The sequence below is a fragment of the Canis lupus genome, chromosome 22 (genome assembly GCF_011100685.1).
Source record: "Canis lupus familiaris isolate Mischka breed German Shepherd chromosome 22, alternate assembly UU_Cfam_GSD_1.0, whole genome shotgun sequence".
NCBI classification, from domain to species: domain Eukaryota; kingdom Metazoa; phylum Chordata; class Mammalia; order Carnivora; family Canidae; genus Canis; species Canis lupus.
This window is the reverse complement of record NC_049243.1, coordinates 48751900-48771380: the sequence shown is the minus strand read 5'-3', so window position 1 is coordinate 48771380 and position 19481 is coordinate 48751900. Positions and strand designations below refer to the sequence as shown.

Genomic DNA, 19481 nt, shown 5'->3' with positions numbered 1-19481 from the left:
TTTTTTTAATTGGAAAGTTAATGAATACGTGAAATAAAATGTTTGTAGGATCCCCATAGAAGCCCTAGAAGGTGCTGTGAGGAGATGCTGGATTCCAGTTTGAAAACCACGTGTATAAATAATTTCTCAAGTTCTATCTGCTTCTAAGGTGCCATGACTTAGGCACGTAATAGGTATCATGCAGTTGAAGACTTGATGACTTAAAACATGGTAGATTTTAGGTGAATTCATTTTTCATTCAGAAACTATTTGTTGTGTGCTGCATATCAGGCGCTGTTCTAGCCCCTGGAAGTTACTGCAGTGAACAAGGCAGAAGGAAATCCCATTGGCATGGAGCGTAGTTCTGGTGAGAGAAGACAGTCCATTAAATTGTATGTCAGAAAGTGCTACAAGGGGAAGAAAGCCAGCTGGGGTGGATTGGGAGGATTGGAGTGAGGATTAGCAGCAGCCAGCCAGAGTCAGAAAGATTTGTAGTGACTGGGTCAGCATGTACTGCAGGACAGTGTCGAGGATGAAGGATGGCCTTGGAATCTAGCTAAGAAGGAGCTGTGAGTGCTCCATGAAGTGGTCACTCATTCAGAGATGTTTGACAAACTTAAAAATGAATATGCAGCATGATTTAAAACAATGAGATGGCACATTCATTAATGTTAGGCCAAGCTGCTATTGCAGTGCCTCCTGCACGCCCCACCCCCAAATGTCTCACACAGAAGAGAGTGTTGAATGTCATAGAGAGAAGTAGTTGACCCTGGAACAACACGGTTTCAACTGCACGCATTCACTTATGCTGCTTTTTTTTTCCTATATGAGGCAGTATGTAAATGGATTTTCTCTTCCTTATGATTTTATTAATACCATTTTATTTTGTAAGAATACAGTATATGATACATGTAACCTACAAAATGTATGTTAAGAGACTATTTATGTAGTGGTAAGCCTTCCCAGGCAACAGCAGGCTGTTAGTAGTTAGATTTTTGGGAAGTTGTAGATGGATTTTCAACTACGCAGGGGGCTGGCACCCTTCACCTGACATGACATTGTTCATGGGTCAACTCTGTTTCTGTCCCACGTTCGGGGGGAGGGTCACATGGTCATCAGAGCCCTGCTCTGGAGGGTGGCTCTGTCAACTCTCACCTTTGGTTTCCCATGGGCTTCAGTTAGTGTTGCCAAGGCCAAGGCCAAGGCAGGGGCTGTCACCTCTGTGCATAGTCCATGAGCAAGAATTAGTCACATGGCCAAGCCTGCTACTGTAGATGCTGGCCTGTGTGGACTCTTGTTGGGAGGCAGTGTGCATGGCTAGTAAGTCCCTGTTACAGAGGAGGGAGGGAGAGAGATAATTGTAAGTCACCCAGAGATGAGAGGCAGTCTAAATTATTTTTCCTGGGAGTCTTTTATAAAAATGAAAAGTCTACATCTACCTCTTAATGTTAGAGACCACCATATTTATACTGCTTAGAAATGTTAATGGTGGAGGATGCTAATATAGGACTCTGAGAACTTAGTTGGGTGTTCCCCACCAGTGAGGAAGTCTGGTGTAGAGAACACCCGAATACCTTTGATAGTGACTTCTGACACCATGGGGGATCTCCTCTGACTCTTTCTCCCTTTACCCCACTGTCCCTTCCATGGCATATAAATCATTGGCGAGTGGTGGTGAGGTCAGATTTTAAAGGGCATAACCATACATATATTAATCAAAGAGCCAGCTCTTAATGATCCAGGGGAAAGTTTTAAAATTATTTTCCCTGCTCTTCTCATTTCCCCTTGGTGGTGACACCAGGCGGCTTTGCTGTTTCTTTCCGGAGACTTGATAACAGAAGGGTGGAGGTGGTTAAATCCAAGTCTAGCCAAATGTTCCTGATTACCCGGTTGGGTAGAAAGCTGCTGGAGGAGGAAATGGAGACTGTACTCTGTGGTAGGATCTGGAACAACTGGATTCTCCTTCTGTATTCTGGTGTGAATAGGAGCACACACCAGCAGCCCTGCCCTCCTTCCTCTGCTCTCCTGGGGTATCAGAAAAATGCCTTTCCTCTTGAGTATTAAATTGTCTCTGTCCTGTGAACATTCAAAAACTGATGTGGAGAAGACAGACAAGTCAGGATTTTCGGATTGTGTTCTTTGGAACAGTAGTTTTTTTGTTTTATTTAAATTCAACTTGCCAACATATAGTATAACACCCAGTGCTCATCCCATCTAGCGTCCTCCTTAGTGCCCCTCACCCAGCTACTCCAACTCCCCGCCCACCTCCCCTTCCGCAATCCTTTGTTTCCCAGAGTTAAGAGTCTCTCATGGGGGGGAAAAAGAGTATCTCATGGTTTGTCTCCCTCTCTCATTTTTCTAAGTTCCCCTCCTTTCCCCTATAATCCCTTTCACTATTTCTTATATTCCACGTGTGAGTGAAACCATATGATGATTATCCTTCTCTGGTTGACTTACTTCACTCAGCATAATACCCTCCAGTTCCATCCATGTGAAAGCAAATGGTGGGTATTTATCCTTTCTAATGGCTGAGTAATATTCCATTGTGTACATAGACCACAGCTTCTTTATCCATTCATCTTTCGATGGACACCGAGGCTCCTTCCACAGTTTGGCTATTGTGGCCATTGCTGCTGTAAACACTGGGGTGCAGGTGTCCCCACGTTTCACTGCATCTGTATCTTTGGGGTAAATCCCCAGCAGTGCAATTGCTGGGTCGTAGGGCAGGTCTATTTTGAACTCTTTGAGGAACCTCCACACAGTTTCCAGAGTGGCTGCACCAGCTCACATTCCTACCAACAGTGTAAGAGGGTTCCCCTTTCTCCGCATCCTCTCCAACATTTGTTGTTTCCTGCCTTGTTAATTTTCCCCATTCTCACTGGTGTGAGGTGGGATCTCATTGTGATTTTGATTTGTATTTCCCTGACGGCAAGTGATGTGGAGCATTTCCACATGTGCTTCTGGCCATGTCTATGTCTTCCTCTGTGAGTTCTCTGCTCATGTCTTCTGCCCATTTCATGATTGGATTGTTTGTTTCTTGGATGTTGAGTTTGATAATGGAACAGTAGTTTTGATGTATGTTGCTTGGAAAGAATACCCTCGGTCAGATAATTTTGGGAAAAATTAGGTTCTGTGGAATAGTGTGTGCAAATGGCTGCCTTCATCTGAGGTAATCTTTCAGTATCTTTTTTTTCTTAAAGATTTTTTATTCATTTTAGAGAGAGAGCACGTGAGAGCTGGAGCTGGGGGGAAGGGCAGAGGGAGAGGGAGAGGCAGATTCCCTGCTGAGCAGGGAGCCTTATGCCGTGGGGCTCTATCATGACCTGAGCTGAAGGCAGACGCTTGGGTGACCGAGGCAGCAGGTGCCCCTGGACACTATCTTAATTAGAAGTCCGGAATCCCTCGTGGCAGGCTGCCTGACCCAAGGTGGTGACCATCTGAGCCTCTGGTGTGCGGTAGGACCAGAGTGCCCAGCGCGTTGTCTCGCCCCGGTATTCTGCTCGGGTGCCTGCTGGGGGACAGCCCGGTCCCGGTGTGCTGCTGCCTGGCGCCAGGGTCCCGGCGAGGCCCGCACGTTAGGAGGAGCGGCCAGCTCTGAGGAGCCCCTGCCCGCCCCACCGTCCCGCCCGCACGCACGTCAGAGCAAGTCGGGCCTGCGAGCGACGGCGGCACGGCTCCCGGGAGGCTCCAGAAAGCAGCGCCAGGCACAGGTCCAGTTGTGACAAAGTGACAGGGGGACCCTCGCCTGCCGCCCGCCTCGGGCCCCATTAAACAGCTGTTCTGTTGCCACCGTCCCGGCGAAGGCCCTGAGACACACGAGTAGGCCTGTCTGTCCAGGACGGTGTCCGTGTGTCAGTCAGGACGCTACTGTGGAAAGACTCCTAGTTCTCATCCCTTTTGGTTCAAAGCACATCTTTCTCTTCTCTCTTTCTTGAGGGAAGCCGCAAAGTTCCTGCCAATTTTGTTTTTTGAGTCGGTCGACGCGCGCCGTAACCTGAGTCTCAGGAGCGTGGCATAGCGACCCGGCGAGCCCGCGTGGTGCTGTGCGCGCCGCAAGGTCGCTGCCGCCTGCCCCGCCCAGCTCTCACGGCGCTGCTGCTGGATTCTCCGCGGGGGCTTTCGTCCTCACGTTCCTTCTGTGACTGCAAATCCGTGCCTCCCACTCCCCTTCACCCATTTGCCCGGCCCCGCCCTCCTCTGGCAACCACTGGTTTGTTCTCTGTTTACAGGTGTGATTCTCTAAAGCTCCTCTGTCTTGGTAAAAGTTACTCAGGGAGGGGCGTCCGGGTGGCACAGTTGCTTGAGCATCTGATGTGTGGTTTAGGCTCAGGTCGTGATTTTCAGGGTTGTGGGATCGAGCCCCGGGTCAGGCTCAGTGCGGAGTCTGCTGCAGATTCTCCCTCTACTCCTCCTGCTTGGGCTCCCTTGCTCTCTTTCTCTCTCTCTCTAAAATAAATAAATATCAAAAACAAAAAGTTATTTGGAACGTCATAGGGTTGTGGCTTCCTTCGAAGGAAGTGTGAGAATTTGGGTAATGATGGCATTCACAATCGGATCGAAAAACAGAACACCGAGGATAGTCCTATGGATGAAAAATGAGTGTAAATCATGAGAATTCTGGCCTTCTCTCTGACGGCGTCATTATTAGTCCTTTAGGCAGGTTTTGCTGATTTGTGTCATTATTAGTTGTGGTTGAATTCTGTGCCCTGCAGCAATGGTGGACTATTAAACTGGTCCGAGCTGAGCTCTAGAACCTTATTTTTCCATTTTAAAAGGGAGGACGGGACACCTGGGTGGCTCAGCGGTTGAGCCTCTCTGCCTTCAGCCCAGGGCATGATCCTTGGGGTCCCAGGATTGGGTGCCACTTCGGGCTCCCTGCATGGAGCCTGCTTCTCCCTCTGCCTGTGTCTCTGCCTCTCTCTCTCTCTTTCTTTGTTTTTCTCTTTCTCTTTCTCTGTGTATCTCTCATGAATAAATAAATAAATTCTTTTAAAAAAAATTAAAGAAGGGATAGATGCACTTGACATTTCTTTCTTACATCTTTGTACAATTATGATCTTAAGACGTCAGTATTCTTTTGAGTTTCTCACAAGTAAGGGTTTTTAAAGGCCATTCTATATTATTGGGGCAATGTAATATTCTCCTTATGTGACAAAAAAAATCTCCTATAATAAGGGCTTAATCCCCTATCACCCATCTCCCCCCAGGTCTTAAAATTCAGATTTGAAAAGATCTGGGGTAGGGGTGGCCTCAGAAGGCAGTCGGCCCCCAGGCCTGTCTTGTTGACCATGGGTGTGGTGGTGACCATGGTGTGGGGAGGACAGTGCCATGCCGCTGTGTGCCCTTCCAGCTGCTCTGTGCCCTCCCCCCTGCTGTGTGCCTTTCCAGCTGCTCTGTGCCCTTCCAGCTGCTCTGTGCCCTCCCCCCTGCTGTGTGCCTTTCCAGCTGCTCTGTGCCCTTCCAGCTGCTCTGTGCCCTCCCTCCTGCTGTGTGCCTTTCCAGCTGTTATGTGCCTTTCCAGCTGCTCTGTGCCCTCCCCCCTGCTGTGTGCCTTTCCACCTGCTCGGTGCCCTTCCAGCTGCTGTGTGCCCTGCCAGCTGCCTGGTGCCCTACCACCTGCCCTGTGCTCTTCCAGCTGCCGGGTGCCCTTCCAGCAAGGACTGCGAGCTGCCGGGCTCAGGTGGTGTAGGCACGGTGGGCTGCGCACAGGCTCTCTCACTGGCCCAGTTTGCTTTATTCGGCAAAATCTTTTTCTCCGCTGCTTTCTTTACTTTTTTGAGGGGTGAAGGGAGGAGTCCTTTCAATATGTTTTAATTGTTTAGACAAAATATCTGTTTTGGACTGAAGAAGTTTTTAGACTTGAATCTTGTCCATTTAACATATGCCTTTGTTCTGTCATCTGAAACTACTTCTAAGATGATCATTTAACTTTAATCATTCTTTTCTTATTAGTTAGAACCTGGCCCTTTAGATGAAACTCAGATTGCTACTATATTAAGAGAAATACTGAAAGGACTTGATTATTTGCATTCAGAGAAGAAAATTCACAGAGATATCAAAGGTAAGAAAAGATCTTTTATTCCTTTGAAATCCTAAGGCGGGTGGGATTATGTTGTAGAGTTAAATATGTACCGGTCTCCTCGTTGGAGGTTGTTCTGTGTGTATTTGAGGGGTGCCTTTGACATGCCTGGGGCAGGGGTGGCTTTGAGGAGGATCTCCCCAAAACCGTACCTTTAGTGCCTGCTCTTGTTGAGCACAGGATGTCCTTGGCGAGAGAACGTGTGCATTCCTGACGTGGTAACGGACAGAGCAGCACAGCACATAATATCAGGAGGCATCTTGGGTTTTATTTTGCAGCTGCCAATGTTCTGCTCTCTGAACACGGAGAGGTGAAGCTGGCTGATTTTGGGGTGGCGGGCCAACTGACAGATACCCAGATAAAAAGGAATACCTTCGTGGGCACCCCCTTCTGGATGGCACCCGAAGTCATTAAACAGTCTGCCTATGACTCAAAGGTAAGGGCCGCCTCTTCACATTCGCTGGCTCTAGAGAGTCATCCTCGTCTGTGCTTTAGCCTCGCAGCTTTTCCAGGTGGAGTGAAGCAAGTTCCTTGAAGTAGGACATAAAGGTAGTTCCCTCAGACCTTGATTAAAAACAGGTTTTATCTCTCTCTCTCTCCTACATTTCATGTCCTTTATTTTTATTTTTATTTTTTTTAAATTTTTATTTATTTATGATAGAGAGAGAGAGAGAGAGGCAGAGACACAGGCAGAGGGAGAAGCAGGCTCCATGCACCGGGAGCCCGACGTGGGACTCGATCCCGGGTCTCCAGGATCGCGCCCTGGGCCAAAGGCAGGCGCTAAACCGCTGCGCCACCCAGGGATCCCTTTTATTTTTATTTTTAAAAGATTTTATTTATTCATTTGAGATCGAGAGCATGAGCTGAGAAGCAGACTCCCCACTGAGCATGGAATCCGTGTGGGGCTCCATCCCAGGACCCCGGGATCATGACCTGAACCAAAGGCAGACCCTTAACCGACTGAGCCACCCCACACCCCTCATGTCCTTTATTTATTCAGCCCACAGTTACAAAGTTTTTCGGTTAAACACTGTGGCTTAATGGTGGTGGGGAACACTTGAGAAGGAGCACGTTGGAAGGTGGGGTGTGGAGGAACTCTGAGCCATATTTAAGGCACAGGCAGAGAAAGAGGTCCTACAAAAGAAATGGAGACCTCACAAAAATATAAGACCAGAAACTGCATTGCTACATATTCTTTCTTGTTATTTTTAACTCTCAGTTAGGATTGTTATTCCTAATGTAAGGCAAACCATAATTCCTTTTATCTACCTTTTTATCTGTTATCAGTTGTAACCCCTCAGTTTTTCCTGGGTTCTATTTTCCCTGGTGCCTTCAACTAACTTTCTTTTCTCTTTTCTTCTTTCCTTTTCTTCTTCTTTTTTTTCTTTTTTCTTTTTTTCCTTTTCTTCTTTTTTCCTTTTTTCTTCTTTCCTTTTCTTTTTTCCATCTTTCCTGATTGATTGATTGATTTAAAGAGAATGTGAGAGGGGAGTGGGGTGAGGAAAGGGAGAGAGAATCCTCAAGCTGACTTCCAGCTGAGCACAGAGCCTGATGTAGGGCTCCATCTCACGACCCTGAGATCCTGACCTGAGCTAAAACCAAGTGTCAGACACTTAACTGAGTGAACCACCCAGGCGTCCTCTTCAACTTTCTTAAACTTCTTATAGACTAAAAAACTTAGGGATCTTGCCTTGAGAATCTCTGATTTAACCCCCCTCTCCTCCCAGCTGCTCATTCTCAGATTGTACACAAAGTAATTTTCACATGGTTCACAGAGAATTGTCTCTTCTGACCCAACAGTTTCTAGGTGAACAAATATTTAACTCACATACATTTGTGGGCTGGTCATTGTTTCCTCTTTTTAAATGAGGATCTTCTCAATATACAGTAGACTTCCCACCTTGTTCAGCACAGCCCACAGAACACACAGTAACCTTTCCTCCAGCCTTCAGGGCACCATCATGAGCCAGCTGTTTGAAGGGCCTATGTAGTACCAGAGTTGCAGGTGGACCTGGTGTTAGTATGGTAGAGACGGGCTTGGCTCTCTTACTTTTGGGTTGTAGTCGTGGCCGTCACTGCCATAGACATCCCGGTGGCCTTGGTAGCCAAGGCCACTGTTGAGTTTTCAGCCCCCAGGGTGACATAGCGGTGTCTTTGTGCCTAGTGCTTGTTAGCATTTCGCCCTGTGGGAGGGATCACCTCCAGAGTAGTCTCTGCAGCCACTACTGCTGCTGGGGTCATAATCATTTTAGGACTTGACAGGAACATCTGTGTTCAGTTCTTTCTCTTTATTCTAGGCTGAGGCCCATTTATCAAAGTTCATAGAACTGGATTTTGATGGGCACTAGAATCCAAATTGTTCAACTCCTCTGATTACCCTACACTTATTACTTTCTTCCCTTCCTGGTACATGAGCTGATCAATCACAGTGCTTGTGAATCAGGATTCAGATCTTCTATTTTCAGGATTAAGCACCCATCACTGCTCACTTGATGGGTTATAAGGACTCCTCTGAAGTGTCCTCCTTGCCCAGACCTTCCCCTTCCTGTCTCTCTCCTTCAGGCCACTCTGGATGTGTGTTCAAGATTTGGCCCCTAGCTCTTGTCAAGAACAGAACACTCAAACCCTATCTGTAGGTGTTGCAGTATTCTTCTTAGGTAGATTTAAAGAGTCTCCAGCTTGAGGGGTACACACTTGGTTGGGAGCTTGAAAAGGTATGCCACTCTTTTCACTAGTGTTTGTACCTCTTACTCTGGCCTGTGTCAGAAGCTAAATCTTTTATTTGGGTCATGCCCAACACCTCTTCACTGAAAATCATATGCAAATATCATGTTTATGTCAAGTTTGCTTCCCAGATTTGTTGATCCCCAGGAGGCATGGGAAGTACAGATAAGGCTGATGTCAGTGTTTTGAGTCTGGGGCCTTGAGGATAATGTGACATTCCTTCTCTCCCATTAGGTGTGGCTCTGGGCTAGTAGCTTTTGTCATGATCAGTACCTGACAAAGGAACTTTTTTCTGCATTTGCTTTGTAGATAGCCTTCTAGTGACTGCCCCCATTCTCAGAGGCTTGTCTGACAGGGTAGTTGATGCTCATTTTGGTTACTCTGGTCTCAGGATATACAAACTTATTTGGCTTCTTTCCAATTGCCCCTTCCACTCTTTTCCTAAGGTGTCCATCCAGATGTTTTCCCCAGTGGTCTTTGCATTCCACTAAGGAGCTCACAGCCCCAGGGTGGCAGGATTGTGTTAGCATTGTTAGGACCCCATGCTCCCATCATATTTTGTTTTAGTACACTCACTGATTTTTCAAAGGACGGTCAGGTTGGGGTAAAGCTAGAATGCACCTGCCTCACTGGTTTCTTCATCTTACTGAACCTAAAGGGAGTGTAAACCTTAGTTTTATGTACATCTAGAACCTTGTTTAACATAATGGCCTCTTGAGCCAGTATCTTTGACCCTTTGTCATTTGTCTAGACTCCTGAGATGTCCTGAACATGTTTGCACATATAGGGCATCTTACATTGATCTCAGTTCTTAATCTAAATACAGCCTTTCTAGATCATGATTGCCCATGTCCTAATAGCCTTCATTATTACTATTATTTTTAAGGTGAAGTAGGATAGCTTGGTTTAAGAAGTCCTGAGACTTTGAAGATGGTGCCAAGAGAGATAACTCTGCTTTCCCACAAAGCAGCCTCCACTTTCCACACTTTAGCAGGGTCTTGGACTGAAGAATGTGTTAATCTTTTCTTCCCCCCTCCTCTTTCTTTGTAAGGTTATTATGATGGTATGTTAGCAAATGGACTGGACTTGTATAAAAACATTGTCCCTGTTTGATGTCTCTTTCTTTGTATTCATTCATTTGGTTATTGCTGTAGTTGTGCCCAGTGCTAAATAATTTACATCTTTAAAGAGGGAATGAGTCTAGTACTGAGCAGGGAGTGCAGGGGAGCTGAGTGAGGAATGTCAGAGCCAGCTGGGGAGGGCTTCACAGACATAGGGCTTTTCAGCCCCCGCAGAGACGAGGGAGGGATGGATGCTCAGACCCAAGTCTGGTGTGGGAATGGAGTGACATTTGTATTTGGATTGTAGATTGTGGTGAAGAACATAGCAGATGAGGCTGGAGAAATTGACTTGCCTGTTAAGTGAAATATCCTGCAGACACTGAGAAGCCTGTGTCAGGATTCTTTTGTAAATAACTTTTCCCTTTTTTGGTCTCAAAAGCAGTACATAGTCTTTAATCTGGAAAATGCTGGAAAAAATGAGATAAAAAAAGAAAAACATCTGTAGACCTACCATCCCAGCACAAGCTAAGTTATTTTGGTGTCCAGTCATCTCTGAAATAACTGTTTGCAGTCTAACCATGGTGAAGAATAGAAGTAGGTGATATGTTGATGGAAAAAAAATAAAATTATTAAAGAAAGATAAGTAAAGACCAGCAGTATGAGCCTGTCAGTTTTTGGAATCTGCGTGGTTAGCCTGTCCACTGTGGCATGTGACTGGCCCTCTCTGTTCCTGGGGCCGAGCCACTGGTGTCCCCACCCAGTCCCTGTGAAGGATCAGGAATTACCCACAGAGCCTGCTATGAGTGATAAACCCTGGAGGTGGGGGCAGGATGTGAGTAGGAAAAACATGCAGCTAGGAGACTAATGGTAGGCTTTATTTCAGCACGTAGTAATGATTGGGACTTTTCTGATCAACCATGTATTGTTATTTAATGCTAAAATGTTTTTTTCCCTCTGCTGCCTATAAATGTGTACTGTATTAAGTACTATATTTAATTAAGTATATAGTTTCTATCAAATCCATTTTGAGCTGTGTTTTGACTTGTTATAACTGATTTGGGATTCTTGTTTCTTTTTTTTTTTTTTTTTAAAGAAAAGATTTTCTTTTATTAGCTATCTGTAACACTTCCATCTGGATCACTACAGCTTAAAATAGATCACTACCCCTTCCCAGTTATTTAGTATTTAAAGCAGTGGATGAAATCCATACACTAATTCAGAAAAGTTCACATCACCATCAGTTCAGAACAATTGATTTACCAAGCTTATATATTTAAAAAGAAGCATCAGAAGTTAAACATAACAAATAAGATTTTTTTTTTTTTTTTGTCACCATTAAATGTCTGAATTTTAGACAAGATTCTTGTATTGGTGGCTCATGTCCATTGGTTCATTCAACTTTAACACTGGTCTCATCCCCAGTATGTTTTCCAGAACTTTATGGTGAAGGTAGTAACCTTCACCATGAAGCCTCATGAGCTTTCCTAATTCTAACCTGGGCTGCTTTAGCATTTTTACTTTTCTGACAAAGACATCATAGAGTGGATAAGTAGACTGACCAGCCTTTTCTGCATCTTTTTTGATGCTGTTCAGAATCAATTTATTGACCGCTTCTTTGAAGTCATTTGTCTGCATATCTTGTGCTATAATTTTCATCATCATTTTCCAAATTTGGCAGACCTGTTGGTGATGAGCATAAAAGGTCTTCCAAATCTGTTGTAGTAAAACCAGATAGACAAAGCAAATAACCATTGGTAAGTCTTGACATCTTCCATCATGGTCTGCCATGTTTTGACCATGGAGCACATTTTGTCACAGGTAGTTATATCTGTTACCATGGGAATTAGGTAGTTTTTATCCTGAACGTCCTCAGTAATAGGCTTGAATTTTCTAAATGCACCTTCATCATTCTGCAGATCAGCAAGGCTCACTTCAAAAATGACCCTGGAGGAATCAGATGTGAGTTTGATTCCTTGAATTCTTATCACTAGTATTTTTCCAGTATTTCTTCTGTTGAACATAGCTGGTGTTTTCACATCATACCAATCTTTCTTAGAAAATGAATCAACCACTTCTTGGCTCCCTTTTTGCCACCTTTCCTAAGGCACTTGTTCTTCCCAACAAATTTGGAAGCTGCTCAGGGAGCCAAAAGGCAGGATTCTTGGTTTTTTTTTTTTCCCCTCCTCTTCCTCTTGATTATAGAGCATTGACTCTGGTTCCTTTTAAAATATTTTCTGCACGTAGATTTTTTTTTTTTTACACCACTTACATTGTGTTGTATCTGCAGACTTATAGCCAGCTAGCTTTTACTTAATAGGATATTGCAAGGATCTAGAATGTTGTCTGTTAGTAGCAACCCCACCCCCATCGAGAAGAATTCCTGATCATCAGTACCAGAGAACTCTGTGTCATTACTAGGAGCATGCTACTAGAACTGTCTATGTAGGGGAAAAAAAGTCTGTTCGTAGATGTACACCTGCCCTTACAACTTTTGCCTTGGGCCTATGTTGAAAATCACTGCTTGTTTTCTCTTAATACCTAATCTCATGAGGGTGCCTGGGTGGCTTAGTCACTTAAGCATCTACCTTTGGCTCAGGTCATGATCTCAGGGTCCTGGGATTGAACCCCACGTCCAGTTCCCTGCTCAGTCCCCGCTGTTTCTCCCTCTGCCACCTACCCCCCGGTTGTCCTCTCACTCTCTATCTCAAATAAATAAATAAATAAATAAATAAATAAATAAATATTTTTTTTTATAATTCTAATTTCATGGTTTTCCCAGATGGCAGTAAAACCAGTCTCTTCTTATACCTCAATTTTAGTTGCTTTGGAAAATGACTGCCCTTCCCCCACATAACTTTTATTTTAAAACCTAGACATGTGTTCTCATCTGATGCTGTATTTTGTAAATACAGAAATAGATAAATTCTGTTATATTCATGATTCTCTATGAACATCATTGTTAAGTATGTGGTATTTCAGTAAATGTGTTAGAGCAACTAAATCATTCTTCTAAGGTTTAGTGGAAGTAATGCTGCAATGGAATAGTTTTGGCAGGATTCACCATTTTCTAAATCTAAAATTATTTATTTAGGATAGATTTCTAGAAGTGAAATTCGTTGGTTTTAACAAGCTTGGATGTTTTTATGGCTTTTGATACATAATGCCAAATTGCATCCATCAAGTTTTCCACATTAATCAGCAGGATGGAGATGTCTAGAGAGGGAGTCTTCAGGCAGGAAGATACTTAGGAGCCCCCAGAGAAGCCCCAGGGAGAGAAGATAACTCTGAACTCAGCCAGGGGCTGGAGAGACAGAGGGGGTGGGGCCAGGTGTCAAGAGGCCAGGAGCTGTACACCTGGCCCTGGCTGACATAGGAGGATCCAAAGAGGAAGTCAAGAGCTGATGTGACACACAGGCTCTTGGCTTGGCTGCCTGGTGGGATGACACATGTTTTGCCATGACAAGGCTGTACTGGTCGATCCTCTCAAGGGAAGCAGGAGGGCGATGGCTGTGCCTTTTCTCTGAAGTCCTTGGCCATGTCTTGCATGTGGGATTGGGAGAACTACTTCCTCGGTTGGCCATTGGCCCACACTGGCATGTGGAAGCAGGTGCCAGGTCCTTGAAATCTTGTGACTATCTACTTATTGTCCAGCCTGAAGCCTGATCAACAGCCCTTGGAGCTCTGAGGAAAATGAGTATGTGCACATCTCTTTGCTGCCAGCAAAGACCATCATTGGCCTGGCTTTCTAATTACGGAGTTTTTAAGTGGTTGTAGGGTGCTTGGAGGTCAAGAGGTTGTCCATTAGGGGTCAGTGGGACTAAAGCCCTATGTAGGTATGGCTGAGAGGCAGATTAGTGCTAAGTAGCTGGGTTGGTAAAGAGCAGCAGTTCTCATGAGGTGTCCAGGAAGGCTGGAGAAGGACAGCTGGAAGGGAGGGAACCTGTTGTGTAAAGAGCTGTTGGCACACAAGGGCTGTGTGTTCCTCTGTTCTTCTATCCCTCCCTCCCTCTCTGTCCCTGCACTCTTGTCTGCATCCTCCTGCTGCTGCCGGCATGCCCCAGTGATCCACCTTCCTCCTCCTGGGGGCAGGGACTGTGTGATTGGTCACGTTTTTGCAAATTTGCTAAGGTAATACAAGGTAATACAAGGTAATCTGAGCGAAAGGAGAGTCCAAGCTGCCAAGGAAAGGAAAATGGGAGCATGATTCCTGATGCTGGTTCTTCTAGTCTCATCCCTTTTATGCAGAGAATTGAAAACAAGACTTGCTGACAGACCCATCTTCACTGAAAACAAAAGAAATAGAGCGTGTGATAGGCACCGACCCCGCGGGCTGCCGGGTGGGGACACCGCAGTGAGGGTCTCTCCCGCTCACTAGGGTGTGAGAACACAGCAGGTTTCAGAGGTCGGAAATGTCTAGGTCCTGCCATAACCTGAACAGTGTCACAGGCTTTCCATTTCTTTGCCGTGGAGCTAATGTGAGGGATCAAGTAGGTTCTGACTTTCAATAGGCTTCCAGAGCACAGTGACAGAGCAGAACGGGGTGCTAGGCGGGGTTCAGCAGTAGCAGAGGCCACCCTGCACCCATCCCCTGCTTTGCCAGCCTTTTGGTCCTGCTCTGTTTTTACACCTTCCATCTCCTTTGCTGGGGGCTGGTAGCAACTGCCGAGAAAGCCTCCTTACCTAGTTTCTCAAAGACCATCTGCTTTTCTCACTTGCCTCCCATGGTCAAGGGGTTCATAGCCCACTCCTCCCAGCTGACCCACTGTGGCTGCAACGTGTATGGGGCAGGAGTAGGCTTGGGCAGCTGGACCCCACATGTGTCCCTTGCTTCCTGCCAGCAGTGAATCTAGTCAAGCCTCTAGATTGAACTAACCTGTCGTTTGATAGGAAATACAGGAGTTTGACAAACATACTGACTCCAGGAAAAAAAAAAAAACAGACAAATCCCAAATTTGGGGCCTTTTTCTTCCTCAGGATAATGGCAGTAGGGAGATTGGGGAGCAGACCGTTGTTGGTTGAGAGAACCTTAGGTGGCCTAGCAACACATCACAACATACGGGCTTCATGAGGATCCTGATTCCAGTAAACCAACCATGACAATACTTTTTTGAAGAGTTTTGAAAATTAAACTATTACAACATGTTAAATTATTACTAATTTTGGGGCACCTGGGTGGCTCATGGTTGAATGTCTACCTTTGGCTCAGGTTGTGATCCCAGGGTCCTGGGTTCGAGTCCCACATCAGGCTCCTCTCAAGGAGCCTGCTTCTCCTTCTGCCTATGTCTCTGCCTTTCTCTCTGTGTCTCTCATGAATAAATAAATAAAATCTCTTAAAATATTATTAATTTTAAAATTATTATTAATTTTAATATTAATTTTAGGTATTCCTAGGTAGGAAAAAATCTTTACAAACTGAAGTACTCAGGAAAAATGTCACATGTTGTCTTTGATTAAGTTTTAAATACACTATAGCAAAAAATAGATAAAGCCCATATGGCAAATTATTAATAATCATTAACTTCATGTTAATTCTATTAGTAGACTCCACTGTTAATATTCTATTAATATTCTCACTCCTGTGTGCTTGAACATTTTTGTAAGAAACCCCATTTTAAGTTCTGGGCTCTCTGTAAGCATCTTGCTCAACCACCCTGGTATTACTCCTATTTTACAGATGAGGGAACTAGGCTCACAGGTTAGATTTTTTTTTTTTTTTTAAGATTTTACTTATTTATTTTAGAGAGCATGTGAGAGAGAACGGGGGGTCAGGGGAGGGGCAGAGGGAGAGGGAGAGAGACTCTTAAGTAGTCTCCATGCTATGTCTCCATGCTATGCCTGACATGGGGCTTGATCTCACGACCCTGAGACCACGGCCTGAGCTGAAACCAAGAGCTAGATAGGTAACCAACTGAGCCATCCAGTAACCCCGGTTAGGTATTTTGTCTAATGTCATGAGGCTTTGGTTGTAGAACTGGCATCTAAACCCAAATGTCTGAGACCAGCGTGCCTGACCTCAACCCACAGCCATGCTTCATCATCAGCTAACTTGATGGGATGAGGTGCAAACATCCCCTGTCCCTCAGACATGTCCTGTCTGCTCACCTCTGGTCACCTGTCCCATCGCTCCAGGGATTGAGATTAACATGGAGGGCCTCATACTTCCAGCATTAAATGGAAGACGAATGATTGTAAAAGCCACCTTTGGCACAGGGCTAGAAGATGATTTTATACTAAATTTTCTCCTTTGTGTTGCCTATTTGGAAATTATACCAAAGCCTTATCTTTTTTGTTTTCACTTAAAAATAATTATCTTTTACAAAGCTTTAGAAGTACATTGAGATTTTTTTTTTCTTCCCTAAGTGTATATATTGGAATTTATTCCTTCTTGTATCTCTAAAAATACTTTGTTGTTGCAGGCGGACATCTGGTCCCTGGGCATAACAGCTATCGAGCTTGCAAAGGGGGAGCCCCCTCACTCCGAGCTGCACCCCATGAAGGTTTTATTCCTCATTCCAAAGAATAACCCCCCCACGCTGGAAGGAACCTACAGCAAACCCCTCAAGGAATTTGTTGAAGCCTGTTTGAATAAGGAGCCAAGCTTTGTGAGTCATGCGTCCTTAGGGTGGGCATCTCTTTGTGTGTGGGCAGTTGATCTAGATACATCTTACTGGGATTTCTTGAATCAGTCTGGTCATAGTCACCATTGTCTTCATGATTTCATTTTTTTTTTTTTTTTTAATGGATATGATGGATTTGAGTTTTAAGATTTTGAGACCTAGAGAACACATGTGCATGCATGCATACAAATAGGGAGAGCGGCAGGGAGAGGGAGAAGCAGACTCCCTGCTGAGCAGGGAGCCCGACATGGGGCTCTATCCTAGGACCCTGAGATCATGACCTGAGCCGAAGGCAGATGCTTAACTGAGCCACCCAGGTGCCCTGAAGATATTTTTACTATTTTTTAAGAAACAGAAGTCTACTTATTTTCTTTCAGATGATTTCTAGCATCTCATACCTCATTGAGCTTTTGAAGACTGTTCTCCTTAATATTACATGTGGAATCATAAATTTTTAATATTTATAGTGAAAGGTCAGTCTATCTTTAGACGCTTTCAGTAATCGCAAAGCCTGGCTAGAAAAATAATGGCTAAATGTGTCTTCAAAGTAGATGTTTTCAATTTTTTCTTGGCTTGTGTTAAGAAAAGACAAAAAATATAAATGAACCACGCACCTTGCCCCCTTACCCCTTCCTTTTTATTCTTTTTTTTGTGTGTGTGTAATTGACTTTGGCAGAGCCATGTGGCAGTAGCTCTTGATAGCTATAGCCGAATTTTCTCTCTGAATTAGGACATATCTTTGAAAGTTATCTTTGTAATGTGGTGTTATGTATAACACCATATGTCGTTGGTTTGTTTCTAAATCTTCTAGCAACGTTGGCTACAGGCCAAGCTGAATCCCCTTTTTAATGAACTCTTAGCTAAAAACGGGTGACTAATTCTACAAGAACACCATGGTTTTCTAATATGATGTCAGTTTTGGTAAAAGAATGAAATGGAGGAATGCAGCATTTTTTATGAACCTCTGGGAAACGTAGCCTGAGATCACCAAGTCAGCGTTATTTTATTTTATTTTATTTTATTTTATTTTATTTTATTTTATTTTATTTTATTTTATTTTATTTATTTTATTTTATTTATTTATTTATTTATTTTATTATTTTATTATTTTTTTATTTTTTAAAGATTTTATTTATTTATTCATGAGGGACACAGAGAGAGGCAGAACCAGGCTCCCTGAGGGGAGCCTGATGGGGGACTCGATCCCAGGACCTTGGGATCACACCCTGAGCTGAGGGGAGACGCTCAGCCATTGAGCCACCCAGAGGTCCCAAGTCAGCGTGTTACTGATACACGAGACATCAGGTTGTGTAGGCTGTTGTTCTGACCTGTCCATGATGTCCTGAACTTTCTATTGTGATGTGAGCTCCTAGGCACAGTGTGGCAGGACCCAGGAAGATCCACCCACATGTGTACACATCTTCCCATTAAACATAGATTTCTATCATCAGCATACTTGCCCAGTGCACACATCTCTACCCCTACCTTGACCCCAAGCACACTGAGGAAAAGGATGAGAAGCTGGGAATTTGAGCACTTCTAAGACACTTGGAGTTTCACAGGGAGTGAGACACAACCTGAGGTGACCCAGGATTTCTATGTGTTTGAATCTGAGAAACGTGCCTGGCTCTTGTGAGTAAAGCTTTAGTAATTCAGAGTAAATGGGAACTTAGTCACACTGGTGTACTTTGTGTGTTCTTGTTGTTGTCTGCTCTCATTCGGTCTCTTTGGGAGGCATGCTCCTTGTAATTGGACTTGCCATCCTCAAGGGTAAAGCAGTTGCCAACTCTGGAGTATGCTCTGTGACTGTGGCCACGGTGAGCCCAGGACCTGGGTGAGGTCCTCACCCCAATCCCAAGGAAAGTGCCAGACCAGGGAAATGAGCATTTCTAAATTGGGGAAGGTGATGAGTAAGAGCCTTTGGGTACTCTTTCAGCATCAGCTTCTTTCTAGTTTCCTCTAGATGTATCCCAATTAACATTTATCTTATTATTTCGGGGGGATGGAGCCAAACATTAATATAGAAAGTTAACGAGGTAACTCAGAACATATATTTTCTCTCTCCTCAGCATTTGTAATATAAAATGTTTTGTAAAAACCAGGAGGTATATTCTAGCTGTCTTGAATGATCTCTAAAATTCTCTCTGACACACATTTTCTGTGTCAGTGCACTTTTCTAGGGAAAGATTTTTTGGTCTCGTTGGATGGTTACCTGTAGTGTGTTAAGACCACATTAGATACCAGATGTCATGCCCACACACTCTACCTGGATTCCCACCCGTGGATGCTGGATGACTGCTGTTTGAATCATGTTTTTTGTTAGGGAAATAGACTTCGAAGCAGAACTCGATCTTTACGTTTTAGCATGTGTTAACGTTTTGAGGTTACAATCTGTCCTTTGGGGGTAGAATCAGGTAGGACGCAGGGAACTTCATCTCCTGCTTTCTCTGTTTTGTCTGGTGCTTTGTTCCCCAGAGACCCACTGCTAAGGAGTTACTGAAGCACAAGTTTATAATACGCAATGCAAAGAAAACATCCTACTTGACTGAGCTCATCGACAGGTACAAGAGATGGAAGGCTGAGCAGAGCCATGAAGACTCTGGCTCCGAAGACTCAGACACGTAAGTCTGCTCTTCCTGGGTGCGCAGGCTGCGAGTGACTTAGGCCTGTGAGCAGACAGGATGCCCGGGAGTCCTGTGCATGGGTGATGTTCGAGTTCGTTCTTATTGGGTTGGGGTTTTTGGTTATTTGTTCATTTCTTTGTTAATTTGTTTTTAGATAATCCAGTTTGGTGGTGATTCTTGTGTCAGTATGGGACAATTGGGGAGCCTTTTAGCCTATTTTTGTTGCTCGTGGAATCTCCAAGAAAAATCTGTGTGATGGAACCATGCATAATGAACTAGACCTGGTCTCCTTTTCCTTTTCCTGCTCTTAAAGTAGCAGATGAAACTGCATTAAATACATTATTTTAAAGATATAAATGTATGTTTTTGCAATTATCTGTTGTGCTGTAGTCTATGC

The 19481-nt window shown here is 44.4% G+C and overlaps 1 protein-coding gene across 2 annotated transcripts in view; it reads left to right on the top strand.

The window, feature by feature from the left end:
- STK24 (serine/threonine kinase 24) overlaps nt 1-19481 on the top strand; it is a 120682-nt gene that overhangs the window by 90287 nt on the left and 10914 nt on the right. For both annotated transcript variants that reach the window (XM_038569903.1, XM_038569902.1), the window contains exons 4-7: nt 5932-6040; nt 6337-6494; nt 16260-16445; nt 18936-19081. In XM_038569903.1, coding sequence (XP_038425831.1) covers nt 5932-6040; nt 6337-6494; nt 16260-16445; nt 18936-19081 — 599 coding nt within the window. The remainder of the gene's footprint in view (nt 1-5931; nt 6041-6336; nt 6495-16259; nt 16446-18935; nt 19082-19481) is intronic.